The sequence below is a fragment of the Haemaphysalis longicornis genome, unplaced genomic scaffold, assembly GCF_048455015.1.
Source record: "Haemaphysalis longicornis isolate Haplotype H1 unplaced genomic scaffold, Haemaphysalis longicornis Haplotype H1 scaffold_6, whole genome shotgun sequence".
In the NCBI taxonomy this organism is placed as follows: domain Eukaryota; kingdom Metazoa; phylum Arthropoda; class Arachnida; order Ixodida; family Ixodidae; genus Haemaphysalis; species Haemaphysalis longicornis.
In genome coordinates, this window is record NW_027526407.1 from 145,950,876 (window position 1) to 145,966,610 (window position 15,735).

A 15,735-nucleotide genomic window follows, 5' to 3' on the forward strand; every position below is an offset into this window, starting at 1 on the left:
AGGGTGTACCTCTTAGTACTCACCTGGTTTTTTCTTGTTTGAACGAGAGCGTTCCCAATGTAAGTGAACCCTTCTGGATGCAGACGCGCTCCCACAGAAGTTCATAAAGTCCAAGCGTTACATAATTCTATTCAACGACACTCAACTGCGCACGTCACTTTGGTCGACTGCTTCTTCCACGTTTGTACTTTTCATACGGGTTTTGTGGATCCGCGAGTTAGCGCCAATAACTTTCATAAAGTGTCACTGTAATGTGTACTGTAACCAGAAGGGATCTTAATTTTCTGATCAACGAAAATAAAGTAAATTCTAACTCTTCCCGCTTTTTTGCTACAATTTGCGAAACGCGTGCATTGGAACAAATTTGACTTCGCAATTAGAACAACGAGCTCACGTCGACAATGCTTCTGTACACTACATCAATGACCTTTGACTTTATCTTGAGCAAAGGGGGGTCCCGGTTTTTCGTCTCAATCGGAAGCGATCGCTTAACATAACATCCTTTCGTTTCTATCTGGTATGTCTGTCCGGTAGTTTATTTTGCATTCGAAGCATTGCGGAATTAAGCTTAAAAATACGCATTTAAAGGAACTACGTTTGGTCGTTTCTCAATAAAACGCACGAAGTGTAAACTGTGAACTATTAAAAACAATGAAATGCAGTTTCCTAACGCTGGCAGCTGTAGGTCCCAAATACGGGCTGCGAAACGTTTAGGATATAAATTTCTATTTTCTGCTGAACGCTGATTGTTTGTTTCGGAAACTCCTGCGACACGTTTCACAAAAAAGAGAGGAAAGCGACCGTATAGATACAAAAAGCATGGTTACAGCTAAAAGGTAGCAGCAATGTCGAAAGCGCAGCTGAGAGCAGTAAACAGGACACATTGGTGTGACGCAGAAGCGCCATTGTTCCTCCCTTACTTGGAATAACAGTTGATGATGCGACAACGCGCGTCACTTTTCCGGTGCTACAACGAGCGTTCTTGTTTCCCTAGAATTTGGTTTGATTGCTTCACCTTTACTTTGAGAGCGTACAACTAACTGATCGATCTCCGTTTTCATGAAGCAAAACAAGAGCACCAAAACTACGAGGAAATTTTCCTTCAGTCAACCTTTTGATCTAAAATATATGTGCCAAGCCGGGCCCATAAGGGAAATATCGCCGCAAAAGGCAATGCGAAAGTTCCTGGGGTTTGTGACGCAGCGTATAACGCCCCCTTCCAGGAAGTAGCTCGCTGTGTGCGTGCTGTACAACCACAGTGGTTGCAGATATTTTGCTGAGAAATTTCTAGAGGCATCGTACCGTACCGGGGAACGCGAAAAATAATACATGGTGGAAACTTTTTTTCAGGCTTGGATATATTGTTATCAGACATGATATACACTCCGATGACAGGAATTCATCGCCATCTTGGGTCATCCCACTTTGGTTTGCCCAAGGAAAGGCTGTCTGCAGTGCATTTTAGGTATGTCTCTCATCCGATTACATACTCGGGAACAGAGCTAGGCGAGTGGCCTTTAGTATAGTCCCGGATGTTAAAGAGTGCTACCAACTGCCATGGACGAGAATGAGGGATCTCATTAGTGACACATTGCACGTGACAAAATTACTTTAATTTCTCGCATTCTTTCCTATTGAAATGGAACATTTAATAAAGTAATTGTAAAGTAACCTGCCTGTTCTAGTGACTACTGAATGTGCGGCAACACATGTCCGCAGATATGAAAGTTCTCAGTGCAGACACACTTCGAATGGCTGTGCTCCTCTGCCTTGCCTTATTGCATGTACAGTACAAACTCTCCCCACATCGTAAAAGTAATTCGTACTGGAACAGTCCAGGTCGGGAGACGACTGTACCTCGTACTCAACGCGAATACGACGTCTCTGAACTATTGCGCATTAGCGAAATATTAATGATCTTTTGTAACAATTGTCTTTGCAACAATTCTACGTACGAGGAGAACGAATTGTTCTTTATAAATGCTAAAGAATATTTTTACCTGTTATGTTGTAGGACCATTTTTACAACATCATCCTGAGCTCTGAGGTCCCGCCTGTGTTGCACCACGTAGATGTATTTGTCTACAGTACATTAAAACAGTCGATTGATTGATTGATTGATTGATTGATTGATTGATTGATTGATTGATTGATTGATTGATTGATTGATTGATTGATTGATTGATTGATTGATTGATTGATTGATTGATTGATTGATTGATCAACGATCGATGATGCAGTAACTGAAATTCTCAGTGTATTTTTTTCTGGCAGTGTCAGTAAAATATGTCGAACAATATTTGTAAAACTCGACACCTTCTTGCCTAATTGTTTGTTTTTTTTTGTTTTGTTTATTCCAATTAAAGCGTGTTTGAAGTGACTCTGAAGAGTAATGCCTGATTTTTCCTTTAATGGCCTGAATCTATACCAGGTATGCCATGCTAAGTGTAACAAATCATATTCGTTCTTCGGAAATTGCGTTATTTTTTACTACTTACAGCGCAATGAACGTCTGCTACCCGCATGCTACCCCGGGAAACAGAAATCACAGGAGTGCATTTATGCATTTTGCAGCCCAGTACAATAATGCTTAGTGCCGGGCATGCACTTGCCCCACATGCGATAACATAATCACTCACAAATCTCGCTATGTTTCCCTACAACGCAATCGCATTGAGAACGTTTGCGTCTCGTGGATATCTGAAAAGAGGAGTGCCTTGAGTGCCTCGGAACGAGATGCGCGTACATTCTTTGCCACCGTCTGCACCAACACTTCGAAGTTTCCAGCACAAAATCATGGAATCGCCATGCTGAGTATGCGGTCATGCCAAATTATGCTTCCCCCAGGTGGTGGTGGCTGATATTTTAAAAGTGGCCCAAATTAACTCTTGCCAGCACCACGTGATGCCGAGGCAGCAATTTTACGTGCCCAATTTCGAACGCCAGGACACTTAGTGGACGAAGGGCAGTAATTTTCCTAAAATAAACATGGTCTTTCAAATACGACTTTAAGATTTAATGAGATACCATTAAGTGGCTCCTAAAACCACGGCTCCTGATAACTGGCTCCTAATAAACAGCTCTTAATACCACGTGACTGGACGCGTTCCATAGAACGTGCTTCGCAATAATAACAAAACGAACGAAAGGGACCGCGCTGCCAGGCAACGCCTGAGCATGGTCATAGCCATGTGGAAGGCGGACAGAGCCTTGCAATGGGTGCGGCCGCTTTTTGGCGCCCAGCGGCAGCGACATGGCATAAAGGGTCTTGGGAGACAAAATAAAAGTTTCATCAATTAAAAAATTTACACCATCTTCCCGCGAGGGGAACCATGGGGTAGATGCGACGCATCGGGGGTTGCCGTTGCGTTTCCGGTATGTTAGCGATGTCAGCGTGTGGATTACTGTTGTTGTGTATGCTATTTACGCAGCATGTTCACCCCCGATGCGTCGCATCTACCCCATGGTTCCCCTCGCGGGAAGATGGTGTAAATTTTAACCGAGCGCAAGCTGCGCGCTCACGCACAGCTAGCACGGCGACGGGAGCGAGCGCAGCCGACCGCAAGCTGCGCGCTGACCACGCCGACGCACAGATGGCGCTGCGGTGAGAACGGCGGAGCGCGCAGCTGCCGCGGCGAGGAGAATGGGGGAGGGATGCAGACTACGCCGCGACGACGACGCGGGACAAGGCGAGTTAAAGAGATGCGTTGCATCTAAAAGGGAGCCTTCTCCCGTAATATCAATTTTATCAAAGACCAAATAATACTAAACACCAAAAAATCCCAAATAATAGCATTTTTTCCCAAACATCTTAAAAATAACCGAGATGCTGAGGAAGACGGATCAAGCAGTACCGACCCGCCGCCGCTTTCCAGCGATTTCTCTACGACGTCACAGAATCTTGTCTGTGCATTTGGCGGCCGCCGACAAATGCCACCGCTAACAAACGTGACTAGGCAGTGGTAGTGGGGCCGCTAGCTAAAGTTTATCGTGTGATTTCTTTAATCGTGTTATTAAATGTTTATTAACACTTTGCTAACTATGTTTTCAGTGCGGGCTCATATTACGTCACTTCTGCTCACATTACGTCACTGTAGCGCGAAATTTGAATGTTTTTCGAACTTTCTCGCCTTTCTCCGGTGAAATAAACGTACTCCGTGGCTGGAGTGGAACTGAGCGTGTTGCCCTAGGCTTCTTCCTTGGAATTAAAGAAAGTTGTACTTTGTTTTCATGGCCCCTCTAAGCACGTACGCGCGAGCCTCTCCCCGTGGCGCAACAGTCGCCAGTGAGCCGGACTGCTTTACGTGGCTGTAGAATTCCCAGCAATACCGCCCAAATGATTTCGACCTACACTCAACACGCTAACGAAGAAACTACAAAAAAAATCTCTCACACAAATTTAATTGCAAGACGCGAAAACATAGCCAGCCGCTGAAAATTCGAAGAAGCACTCAGCGACATTCACTTCGTGGGTATTAACAAAAAATCGTGCTGACCTCCGCTATGCGCTTATGTTTGGTCTCAAAGGTGGTCAGGGTTTTTCGTTTCGCTAAACCTTGCTGATGTGTATGAACCTGGGCGTCAATTCTTTCGGCTGGAAGCTTGTCTAGACAGCACAAATATATCTCTCACTCAGGGGCACTATTCTAGTTTAAATTGGTGTTTTGTGAGCAACCGAAACGGAAATATTTTGGCCTCTTTGTCACTTGATTCAACTTCTCGAACAAATGTTCAACAAAATGCTTGCACAAAATGTATGCCGTAGGAGAGACATCTCCAAACTCCTAGAACTGGTCGAAGTACTCATGCATGTCGACATCATTCAGCATGAAGAAAACATTCCGCATATTCCATGTGAAATGTGAGGGCATAAATGAAAATAGAAGCGTCCTCTTAATAAAAAGATGTGGGAATATTTTTCGCGATACTAAATAAAAAAGCGCGTTAAAGTGGTGTCGAAAAGGGGAAACGTGACAGTAAACACTAAAAAAAGATGTGTTCTCAATGTTTCCCTAGAAAAACAGAAAGAAAAAGTTCCGACAGATGTAGCGCGAGCGTCGCGAACGCAGGAAAATTGAATCCAATTGAGCAAGCCGGCTTGCAGGCCTCACGGGAGGAGGGAGAGGAGAACAGATCAGCGTAAAAGTTGGGAAGGGGGAGAGAAGAGGCTGTCACGAGGAAGAGGCTCCAGAACACCAACGTAAGTTGCACCGAAGCGACACGATATGGGTCCAGCTAATTTTTTCAGGTCTATGGTTCCTATGAGCCGAAATCGGCTTCACAAAAGTGGCAGCGAAAAAAGAATGCCGTAAAAGCAGCCGGAATTCCCCAAAACACGCTTCGCAAACAAAAAACGCTAGCCAATTTGGGAGCCTTCCGAGTAATAGCCGCAATGGTTTCACCACAATTCATATTTCCAATAGCTTCGGGGAAGCCTCGATCGGGTACCATTAATTATTCTCTGTGTCACAGCAGTTGCATTGCAGTTCGTTCGCCGGGTCCAGTGACTTTTAAACTGAGCACCGCCCATGAACTGCCGCACGTGCCTGACAGGTGCCGTACAGAACATTCCTACGCATCGTGGCCAGGCCCTATGCTGGAATACACACATTTAGCATATGTAACACGGCTGACGCGTTGCGCGAAGAGCTCAGCATGCGTGGTGAGTACACGATCGACCATGCAAAAACCTGAGGAAAATGCATAATGTTTAGAAGGCACTGGCCTCGGATTTGGTGCAGAGAGCTAATATATCAGCGATATTTCAGACGTTTTGGTGCAAAGCTGCTCGCTTAGATAAATCATTACTTGTTGCTGTAAGGGTAGCTTAGCATCTCTCGTAGAGTTGCGTAGGTAGATGGCGTTCTGTAAGAGTATACCAAGGTTTAAAAGAGGAGGGAACATGTAATCAACGCTCACATCCCCCAAAATGTACGTAGTTCATCGTAGTTCACCACGGCCGCTGCGTACGTCGCTACGTACTTCGTTGAAGTCGTTCAGCGACTACAGACGCTGCACTACTGATCACGAGGTCGCGTGTTGGATTCCAGGCCCTGTCAGTCGTTCAAGTGGTGGAGGCGGAAAGCGAAAATATCTCTGTGCGCGCACGATCGCCACGCACAGATAAGGGGGCCCTGCAACACTTTTTAAACTTGTTTTACTATCCTCAATGCTTGCAGAACGTAGTCAACCAACACATCTAGTACTTAGATTAGGGAGTGCTAAAGCACCTCAGCCAAAAATTACTGCTCTATGCCAATCAGATAAATTAGAAACTTGCTGAATTTTTTTTCTTTTTCCCAGTCATGGTGTTCTTCGACCGCTATGCAGCAATGAACGCATTCGACAGCCACTTTAAAGAGAAGGAAGCGACAGTAAAGCAGAAACAGAAAGCGTATCTGCTGCGACGAGAACATCACGCATTGTTGCTCAGTGCTGGCGATAACTATAGCTTTCGCAGTGCTTCTAGGCACGAGGAAAGAGGGAAAGAGTTTATCGGACCTGTTGCAGAGTCCATTTAAGCGTCTCCTGGTGCTCGAAATTATTCCACACTTCTTCACTATGGCGCGTCTCATAATGCTGGGATAGCTTCGGTACGCCCAACCCAAATTTGAACTTTCCGATACACGAGAGTACGCTCTACACCAGAATTTTGATGTTCTTGTCCTATTTCTTTACGTCCTTGACACTTTGTTATCAGAATCGTCGTTCCGAAAGCTTACAAGGCCCACCGCGCTGCTCGAAAAGCGTTATTCTAGAATATTTGACGCTCGGTGCCCCCGCGATGAAAACGACTATCAGAAATTTTCTGGCAGTTTGTTCATTTATTGTTCCAGATTAAACCATCTACACGCGGGTCACTATCCTGAACGAGCCAACTTTGCTACTGCAGTTTAAGATGTTAGCAGTGTTTTCGTTAATAAACTATTGCTCGGAGCACTTCAACTATAACCTTGTAAGCACGGCGGTTCTTTCTGACTGCGCGCTGCTAAAACAGACCCCGACGGAACGGGCTGTGTTCTTCCAAGAACTGGTTATAGGCAAAAGAGGCGGAATTCACTCCAGGAGCAACATTTTACGGAATAATTTCTGTTGGCTTCCGTCTCTCCAGCTTGGAGAGAGAAGGTAACAGGTTCAGTGGGAAATTTTGCAAACGCTTCTTTGCAAACCTACGCCTGCCGTTTTCGAACACAAAATGAGCCCGCCGCCAGCAACCAGAAGAAGGTTTACCGTTAACCACTCCAGGACAGTCCACGGGCAGTCCGAGGTCTGCCCTCGGACTGGGGGCCCCCGTAGTAGTACATGAGAAAATCGAGCACCCGATCGCGTTCCTGGCAGTCCGCGCATGGTCCGGGACTGATAATCGAAGAGCCAGCCCCGGTACCTCTTCAAAGAACTCACCCGCCACTTCCAGCCACTGTCGTTGTTGCAGCGCCGTTCCCTGGGCGTGGCTTGCAAGTGAACGATTCACTCCGCGGGCACACCATTCCCGATAATCGACAGACGTGTCCCACGAACAGTTTTTTTTTTTTGCTTTTAGGTCCAATGCGTACCGCGCAATGTCAAAAGCCCGCAGGCTCGGCGTAACACACGACCAAAGGAGAGATGCCGGACGGCCACAGACGCGCGTAGTTCTGAAAGAGCCTCCGACAGAGCATCAGGGGAACGCAACAGCTGCCACTGCCGACTCGCATTGGAATGAGGAATGACTCGACGGAGCAGGAATTTTTGTACCTGCTGCTTCTCTCCGAGGTATTTATCAATTTATTATTTGGCAGAAAGAGGATCGCTTGGAGAAAAAGGGCACCTGCGCGCGTGCGTGCGGAAATTGCCCCCCTGGAATCTCACCAAAAAAGCGACGCGATGAGGCGGCGTGTTGTGGTACAATTAATCGTCAGTATGAGCGGGCTTATTCGAGATAGTCCTTATCCCCTTCCTCCGCTGCTGCTGCTGCTGCTGCCAGCAGGCGGCCGTTATCTTTGCGTCGCTGCTGTCGGAATGAATTACACCCGTTTCCGCTTAGCAGTACCCTTACCTTCCCGTTGCACTCACAGTCGCAGAACTCCTTTCCTTTGTAATCTGTGTCTACATGCAAAGTCTTGAGATGGAGCTGCAATGAAGAGTGCGACGCTGGGCGATTCGGTAGGAATCCATTAATAAAATCAGCGCAAAGGACGGAAGACGAGTGAAAACCGACAGCGACAAGCGCTGACTGACGACTGAATTTTATAAAAAGAAACAGGGGCATAAAAAGGGAAATACAAAAAATGTGGAAAACAAGAATGACCAGATCATGAAAAACTAAGATTGCTGTTCCGTGTTCTCACCCACGACAGTCACACCACCTATAATCTCTTTAGCATGTAGAGCGATTGATGGCACGCTGACGCAAGAACAAAGCTTTGGTCGCTGTGTGGTTAGGCATACAAATGCCCACACGGAATGCAGGAAAGGTGTTGTGTACAACGTCCCTCTGACCTGCGACAACTCGTACGTAGGGCAGACGGGGCGTTGTATTAATGACCGCCTCCGCGAGCATGCAAACTCGCTCAAGAAGTTTCAGGGGAGCAATCTGGCAATCCATTGCGGGAAGCATAAATGCTCGCCGAAGCTCGACCTCACCTCGATAGTGAGCAGATACCCGGACCAGCGCTCACGGGAAATTTCGGAGGCGTTTACTATCTACAAAATGGGGGACTCTTGCGTCAGCATGCCCTCCATCGCTCTACATGCTAAAGAGATTAACTATTCAGGTGGTGTGACTGTCGTGGGTGATACCACGGAACAGCAATCTTAGTTTTTCATGATGTCGTCATTCTTGTTTTCCACATGCTTTGTATTTCCCTTTATATGTCTCTGTTTCTTTCATTAAACTTCAGTCGTCAGTCAGCGCCCGTGCCTGTCTGTTTTCACTCGTGTCCCGTCTTTTGCGCTGTTTTTATTAATGGCTATAATCAACTCTATGGTTCAGAATTTGATTTGAAAGTTCGGTGTGCACGTTACTGAAATTAGCCAAATCCGCTTTGTTGGTGGCTTGGACTGGTCGCTCGAGTGGATTGTGGTGAAGCAGAACCACGGGTTTGATTTGGAATGTTATATCCGCCGGGGAGCGAATCTCGACACGAACCATTACAATCGGCCCTGAACGTTGATACAACGAGACCATACAGCGCGACCTGTACCACCACATCCCGTGAATGCCAGGAATACCAAAATTTTCCCTTCAAATGAACCCGCTTGACTGGATATAATCCAAAGTTATCCACGTTTTATTCCCAGCTCTCTTTGCTTGCACTTTTACTGGTAGAATTCGAAGTGGTAATACTTGTTTGGTTATTATTTCAATACAACTCCACGATGAGCATACCGACGCCTAGAGAAGTACGCACTGCTGCAGTTTTATATAAAGCTTGATACGACATTGTTTGTATTGGCGAGAAAACGGCAGCATGCTGAGCTTGCGTATCCGTATACGTTCGGTTGCACACGTGCATATTAAAACCCAAAGCTCTGTGTACATTAGGTTGGAGTATGGCGTTACCAAACTAGCTTTGCATTAAACCAAAGTTAAAGATAAAATCAAAGGATTGGCCACCGCAACTAAATGACATTGCGCACGGAAGGCAGAAAAGAAGCTCCGACGCTTCCGATGCGATGCAGAAATGGATGAAATTGAAGCTTACGTGCTCACAGCTCGCGCTGCCCTAAAGGCATCCGTGTAGAGCACCAGTTGTTTTTAACAAAAGGTAACCTGCCGCCCGCTGCCAGGGATACCTGTACGAGTGCCCAACGGAGAATTATGTGAGTGCTTCAAAAGTGTCGGTTCAGTTTTCCATCCTCGTATGACGCGAACAACATTCACTTTCCTTTTTTTTTAACGTTTCTATTGAAGGTTTCGTACACGAGTCAGTTCTAGACGACTACACGTAGTTTTCGGCGCTATTTACGAATGTCCTACGAAGACAAGCGTTCCTCGGGTCATGTATTTCAGATGAGCAATCAACCGCAGCTCCTCACTTGTCCAACGTTCGTCAGTGGCCGGAATAAAAAAAAAATTGCCATTGCTTTGAAGACTAAGTACTAAAGTGCTAAGTACTAAGGCAAGTAACGTTTCCAGAAGTTATTCCGTGTTCCCCAGCCAACAGCACCGATTTCTACGGGCGGTAAGGCAGGCGGTGTTAATTTTTACAGCAGGCCGAAACCCGGGGCGCCTCGTGGTCCGTAGCAGGCCTGCTAGAACAATTTCAAACGTTACGCAAAAAAGCAGGTTTTGTGTTTGCGTCGGTCGCTAATATAACAGCACCTGCCAGATTACGCGACCCACGGGAACTGGGGAAATCTGCCTACTAGCTAACGTTTCCCGCTCTCTCTGCAGGCCTTCTCAACGTAGAGGGTGTTGCCAGACATTACAGCGATTGGAATTCGCGTCTGGAGGACACCTGCGAGATTTCTAACATGCCATTCGCGGGCCGCAACTTCGCCGCGATAAAATCGTCCACGTCAGTCGGGAAGAGGAATGTGATAGGGCCGCGTGTACAACAACACCGATTGCACCTCGAAAGCACGCCAAAGCTAAGATGCCAGTATGCAAGACTCGTGTTTATGTGGATTCCACAAATTACAAGGAGCCCAGCAGCGGTCCGCTTATCAGCGCCTGCACGCTAATTGAGCGAGATACGCGGGAGTGCTTAATTGTGACTGCTTGCGTGTTGCATGCGTCGGCGTCATTCCACGCCGGTCCTGATAGCGGCGGGAAATGAATGAAGTTCCAGGCTGGCGGGACGAAGGGGGGATGGGCGCTTACGTGGGCTGTCGCGTAGCTGTCTCGTTCTGTTTATCAGGGGCCGATTATCTCGTCAACAACGGCTTGTCGCACAGGGAAGCCAAAAACTTCCGCCAGCTGTTCACCGTGAATAAAGGTTAAAGTCACCAAATCATACCTTCCGCCCCGCAGACTTGTTTGCCAGTGGGTTGGCTTTAAAAGAGTTTACTTTTCAATTTTTAGAAAGCGCTTAAAGTTGCAGTAGTTCTTGTCGTTTCACCTAAAACTTTGTTCGTTCTGCTGGCGAGATAATGTGACAGGCGTACTTTAGTTGTCATCTCTTTAATTATTATTCACTCAAAAGTACAGCTGAAAATAAAGAAACTTAGATTCGTTCAGTCGCTAAGCTGCAGATTTCCCGAATAAAAGAATGGTCGCCTTCCCGCCCTGCGAAAGTGGATGCCCAGCGGAGCTGTTGTAAACCTCTACAAATGCTGATGGGGAAGGGTAAATATAATATGTTTGTCGTCGTCTCGGCTGGCTTGTCGCTTGAGCGGGGTGTCCTGGGCAAGAACTGCTCTATTTAGTGACGCTAGTCCTGCCTAGCCTGTTAACATAACCTAGAAACATAATGATTACCAGAAACATAAGGTGGGGGAGGGGGGCATCGTTCACTGGCGCCTTATCATCCATACTGCAGGTTGGGTGTTTGTTTTGTGTTTTTAAAAGGAATGCTGAGATCTATGCTACATGCCTGATTAGCATGGCGCATGCGCTGGGCGTCTTAGGTGACAACTGCTGGGTTCTGCCTGGGTGTTTTGTTTACGACACAAAATTTTCTGACCAACTACAAGCTAACGGCTCCGCTGTAAAATTCTGCCGCGTCAACGGTTAAAGCAAGTTTGTTAGTCAAACGCTAGGTTTTCGGGCCGAGAGCGCACAGTGAACGCTCACACGTACAATTGCTCCTCAAACCGAAACACAGGCGCTGCTTGGCGCAGCCGGCGGTATACGCGCCCCCCTGTACCATTTTTGGATGGCACGTGCACTTACTGTCTCCCCATACTCCCCTATTTTCAAGCCTCCTGCCGAAACGAACTACCGACTGGAAGCTTACACTGCGTAACTGCACGAGTCGCTTGCTCAACCTTGGCTGAGCATGAAGGTCAGATTGACGCTATGGACAACAAGCCGTTTTCTAGGTATGCATCTGGAGTGACGAGCTTTCACTCTAAAAGCCTCTAAGGCTCTTACGAAAACGAAGACCTCCTAAAAAGTGCCATGCAGAAAAAACACAAGTTTGGTTCATTCGATAGATTGCCTCGTAGGAATAATACTGACACCACTTTTAACGCGCGTTTCGCTCAAATAAGCTGTATAATTGCGAAAAAATAGAATGGTCATGCGGCCCACTAGCTAAGTTCCTGCAACAGAACCTATGATGTCATATGTCCGGCTGTGCGATCGGCTGAGGCGGGCAAAAGCAAACACAAATTAGGCAGGGCTTGCCGATGGAGCTATTTGCTCTTAAATGTAAGGCATTTGGATTTTATACCATTAAGAATGGGGGGCAAAAAATGAAAGATACGAAAATACACGTAAACATACAAGAACCGATGGGCATTGTTGTTGGTACTAGGCCCACTAAGCTTTTCTTAGCTGCACAACAGCCTGCCGCTTTGGAGTTGTCTTACACGACACTCGACGATTGGGGTGAGCGACGTTGTCATACGTGACCGTGTTTGTCGTGGATACTCCATGCTTTACGAATCGATTGCTTTCCACTGTAACAAAAACAAGCCAGGAGCAAATACGGTCAAAAACAAAGCAACGGCTGTCGATGGTCCGCGACTGACTATGGTAGCGCGACCTGGGAGGACTGGTGGTAAGCAAGGCTGCAGAGCCTAATGACGCACCAGAATTTCGTTTGAATACCCGCCCTCATGACTTCATGGCAGACGTCATGAAAACGCATCATTTGGCGGGAGAATGAAAATTTCAACCTAAATTGATTAATTTCTCAGTGAATACGGCATCGTGTGCAGCCGGACAAGCGCTGGGGGCACTATAAAGCACGAAATTCCTCGAATAAAACAAACTTGTATTTTGTCTGCATGGCACCTTTAACAACTGTAATTAACAAATCACTAATTTCGAACTGAATGCGCTGAGTGCTTTGTTTAGTTTTGTGCCGCGTCTTCCCCGTTTTCTAGTGGAATGCAGAATGTCCTGCATACTCATTTCCGAGTGTGCGGGTGCTCCCCCGTTTTTTTATGACGCTTAGATACTTGGTGACGAATCCAGGAATTGCGGAAGAGAACTGATCGGCGCGGTCATAAACTGAAGAGCGGGGGCATAAACACCGGTAAGCGCCGCCACTATCGCTATCAAGGAAACAGGCGGAGTCACAGAGAAACTTACTTCTATTGTTAGAGGGTGCCGTGCGCTACTACTTTATATTCAATGTTGCATCAAAGCTGCATATATCTACCATCCGGCGGTGGTAGCTATATGCAAGTATATGTCCGTCTACTAGTACGGGTATATGTCCGTACGGCTACGGCTACGGTTACGGCTATACGTGGCTGTATGTCCGTCCGTGTAGGCGTCGCGTTGAGACGATAAAGCTTTTGTTTCCAGTCATCGCAAATGCTCTGTAGCTCTCCATCCTGAAACAAATCATGCTGATATCGGCAGTGGAGACGGCGGTATCATTACGCCGAGTTTCATTTGCTTGTCACAAATATTTTACGGCGAAGTTGTAAACGGTAAAGAGCTGTGAATACATGGCCGTCGACGGAGGGAGTATGGTTGCAGAAAACGGCAGTAAATCTTGTTTTATCAAACACTACGCCCAAGAATTTGCGAGAATTAACCTCTAAGATGACTCGATTATCACGCCGAGTTTCGTGTACTTTTCACAATCACGTAGTGCACAGTGAAGTCATAAATTTTGTGGCATTCACATCTGCTCTCAATGCATACATGGGCTTCTACAGGAGGGAAACGGACAGCGCCATGGCTGCGCCCTGTGATAAAACTCTGGTCCTTGCAAGTTTCATTCAGCCAGTTACCTTAAAAGTATGCTTCATCGCAAGTTACGAGCAAACGTATTTCGTTTCGTGCATAGATGCGTCGATTGAGGTAAAATACCCCTCAGCTTCGCTGCTCGGGCTTACCCGCAGAGTGGAAGTGCTGATATTTCTTTTAAGCAAGGAGCTTGCGCGCTCGGGTTCCCTTTGGCCACTGAGTTTTATTAAACACTGGCGCTACTGCCACCGCGCGTGTTGTGCAGTTTCCCTTTTCTTGAGTAGACGACTTCGGAGGCTGGGTTCGGTCGTTCTCACAATCAATAACTCCAACGGATCACTGGAAAGCGCGCGTCTGTAATTTGGGCAGTTGGCGATTGCACGAAAATGATTTTTTGCCAAGTTGTAGTCGAAGGAGTTACACAGACACCGGTATTTTAACGTAGAAATCCAAAATGGATATTTCTGTATAGCCGGTCGAATGCATTCATTACGGATATGCTTAATTTGTCGTCACAGAGCGTTATTGCTTATTTCCCTTTTAGAGCAATTAAAAGGCCCTATCCGCATGGAGCTCTAAATGCAGCCCTAGTATGGAGATGGTACCCTTAGCCTCTCATAGTTGCAGCTGTTATTTTAACCCGCGACCAGTTAAATATTTTAAAGCAGCCATGAAGACAAACTACAACCTCGTTTAGTTCGAAAGAACTACTAGCCTTCGGTAAATCACTTAACGCAATTTCAGCCACGACAGACGCTTCTTCAAACAAACAAAAACTAAATATTTGTTGAAAAAAATTTCAATTTCGCGCTACAGTGACGCGTTATAGGCAGGACGGACCAAATATGGGCCACCACTAAGAGCAGAGTGTTTAGTGTGTTAACTGCACGTTAACCTCCAAGGGATACCACCAGACGGGGCCAGAAGTCCCACTACAATCCCCTAATCGTGTTTCCTGGTGGTGGCTTAGGTCCACCGCCACCAATCGCAGAAGGAATATCTTGTGACGTCGTAGAAAGATTGCCGGATAATGGCTGAGAAGTCACCACTGGTGCATATGTTCTCTTTGGTGTCTCGATAATTCTTTGAAGTTCGCGAAAAAACTGGTATCATCAATCCGAACAAGCCAGTCGTTTGAATGAACCAAACTTGTGTTTTTTCGTCATCTCCCTACTAAAGAAACGCTGATCTTTCCGTGTACATGCCTGTTAATCGAGACGCTGTTGCCCGCACAGAGTTTCAACAATGCGACTCAGCTATCTTGAAGAAAAAAATTAAAGCCGTTCCCCTCAATGTGAAAGCTGTCGGAAGTGCAGAGCAGTGATTCGCCAGTGATTCGCCATAATGGGCTGTATCGCCGTTATCCGCTCACTGCTACCACCTACTGCAATTCAATTTTCCCGCCTTCGCAGTTTTCGCGCGCCCCCTGCCTGAAACTGCAATAGCGGGAGTTCTGTTCTTTTTGTGCTTGCTTTTCCTCCCGCACGTGCCGGTGTTGCACTGCCACTTTTTTTCGCTTACGTAAACACCAGCCCAACGAGCGTTGCGAACTAAATGAACGCGGGCGCTGCCGGTTAATTGCGTATATTTTGCCTGAAATGTACCTCTTGTTCATTTTGGCGCTAAACAACAGGGAGATGTATGGCAAGTGCCAGCGGTTCACAAGTTTCGAACGCTTGAGACAATACAAACCGCCTGGCTCGTGTGCCGAGATTTCGCCCACGTTAAGGTCTCCATATAGCAAATTAATCCGGGGTACCCACTACGGCGCGTCTCATAGCACAAGTATAGCTCCAGCGCGTGAAATTCCAGAGATGCATTTTTTTAACGTTCTTAAGGTTTTGTGATTCTCACTCACTTGCTGACTCACTCGCTGACTCACTCGCTGACTCACTTGCTCACTCACTCACTCACTCACTCACTCACTCACTCACTCACTCACT

At 46.7% G+C, this 15,735-nt stretch overlaps 1 protein-coding gene and 1 long non-coding RNA gene across 5 annotated transcripts in view; one reads left to right on the forward strand and one right to left on the reverse strand.

Annotated features, from left to right (window-relative positions):
- Positions 1-15,735, reverse strand: part of LOC144141178 (prestin-like) — a 246,122-nt gene that overhangs the window by 44,223 nt on the left and 186,164 nt on the right. Inside the window, exon 1 of one of the 3 annotated variants that reach the window (XM_077672737.1) lies at positions 7,402-7,677. The exons of the other annotated variants lie outside the window; for them this stretch is intronic. Coding sequence (XP_077528863.1) covers positions 7,402-7,487 — 86 coding nt within the window. The 5' untranslated portion in view covers positions 7,488-7,677. Of the gene's footprint in view, positions 1-7,401; positions 7,678-15,735 lie in introns of those variants that run through there. 3 annotated transcript variants of the gene reach the window in all.
- The window catches only part of LOC144141179 (uncharacterized), a 34,028-nt gene continuing 23,825 nt past the window's right edge, over positions 5,533-15,735 (forward strand). Inside the window, exons 1-3 of one of the 2 annotated variants that reach the window (XR_013316458.1) lie at positions 5,533-5,662; positions 7,541-7,752; positions 11,844-11,964. This is a non-coding gene — a long non-coding RNA (uncharacterized LOC144141179). The remainder of the gene's footprint in view (positions 5,663-7,540; positions 7,753-11,843; positions 11,965-15,735) is intronic. The other variant, XR_013316459.1, reaches the window with a different exon arrangement.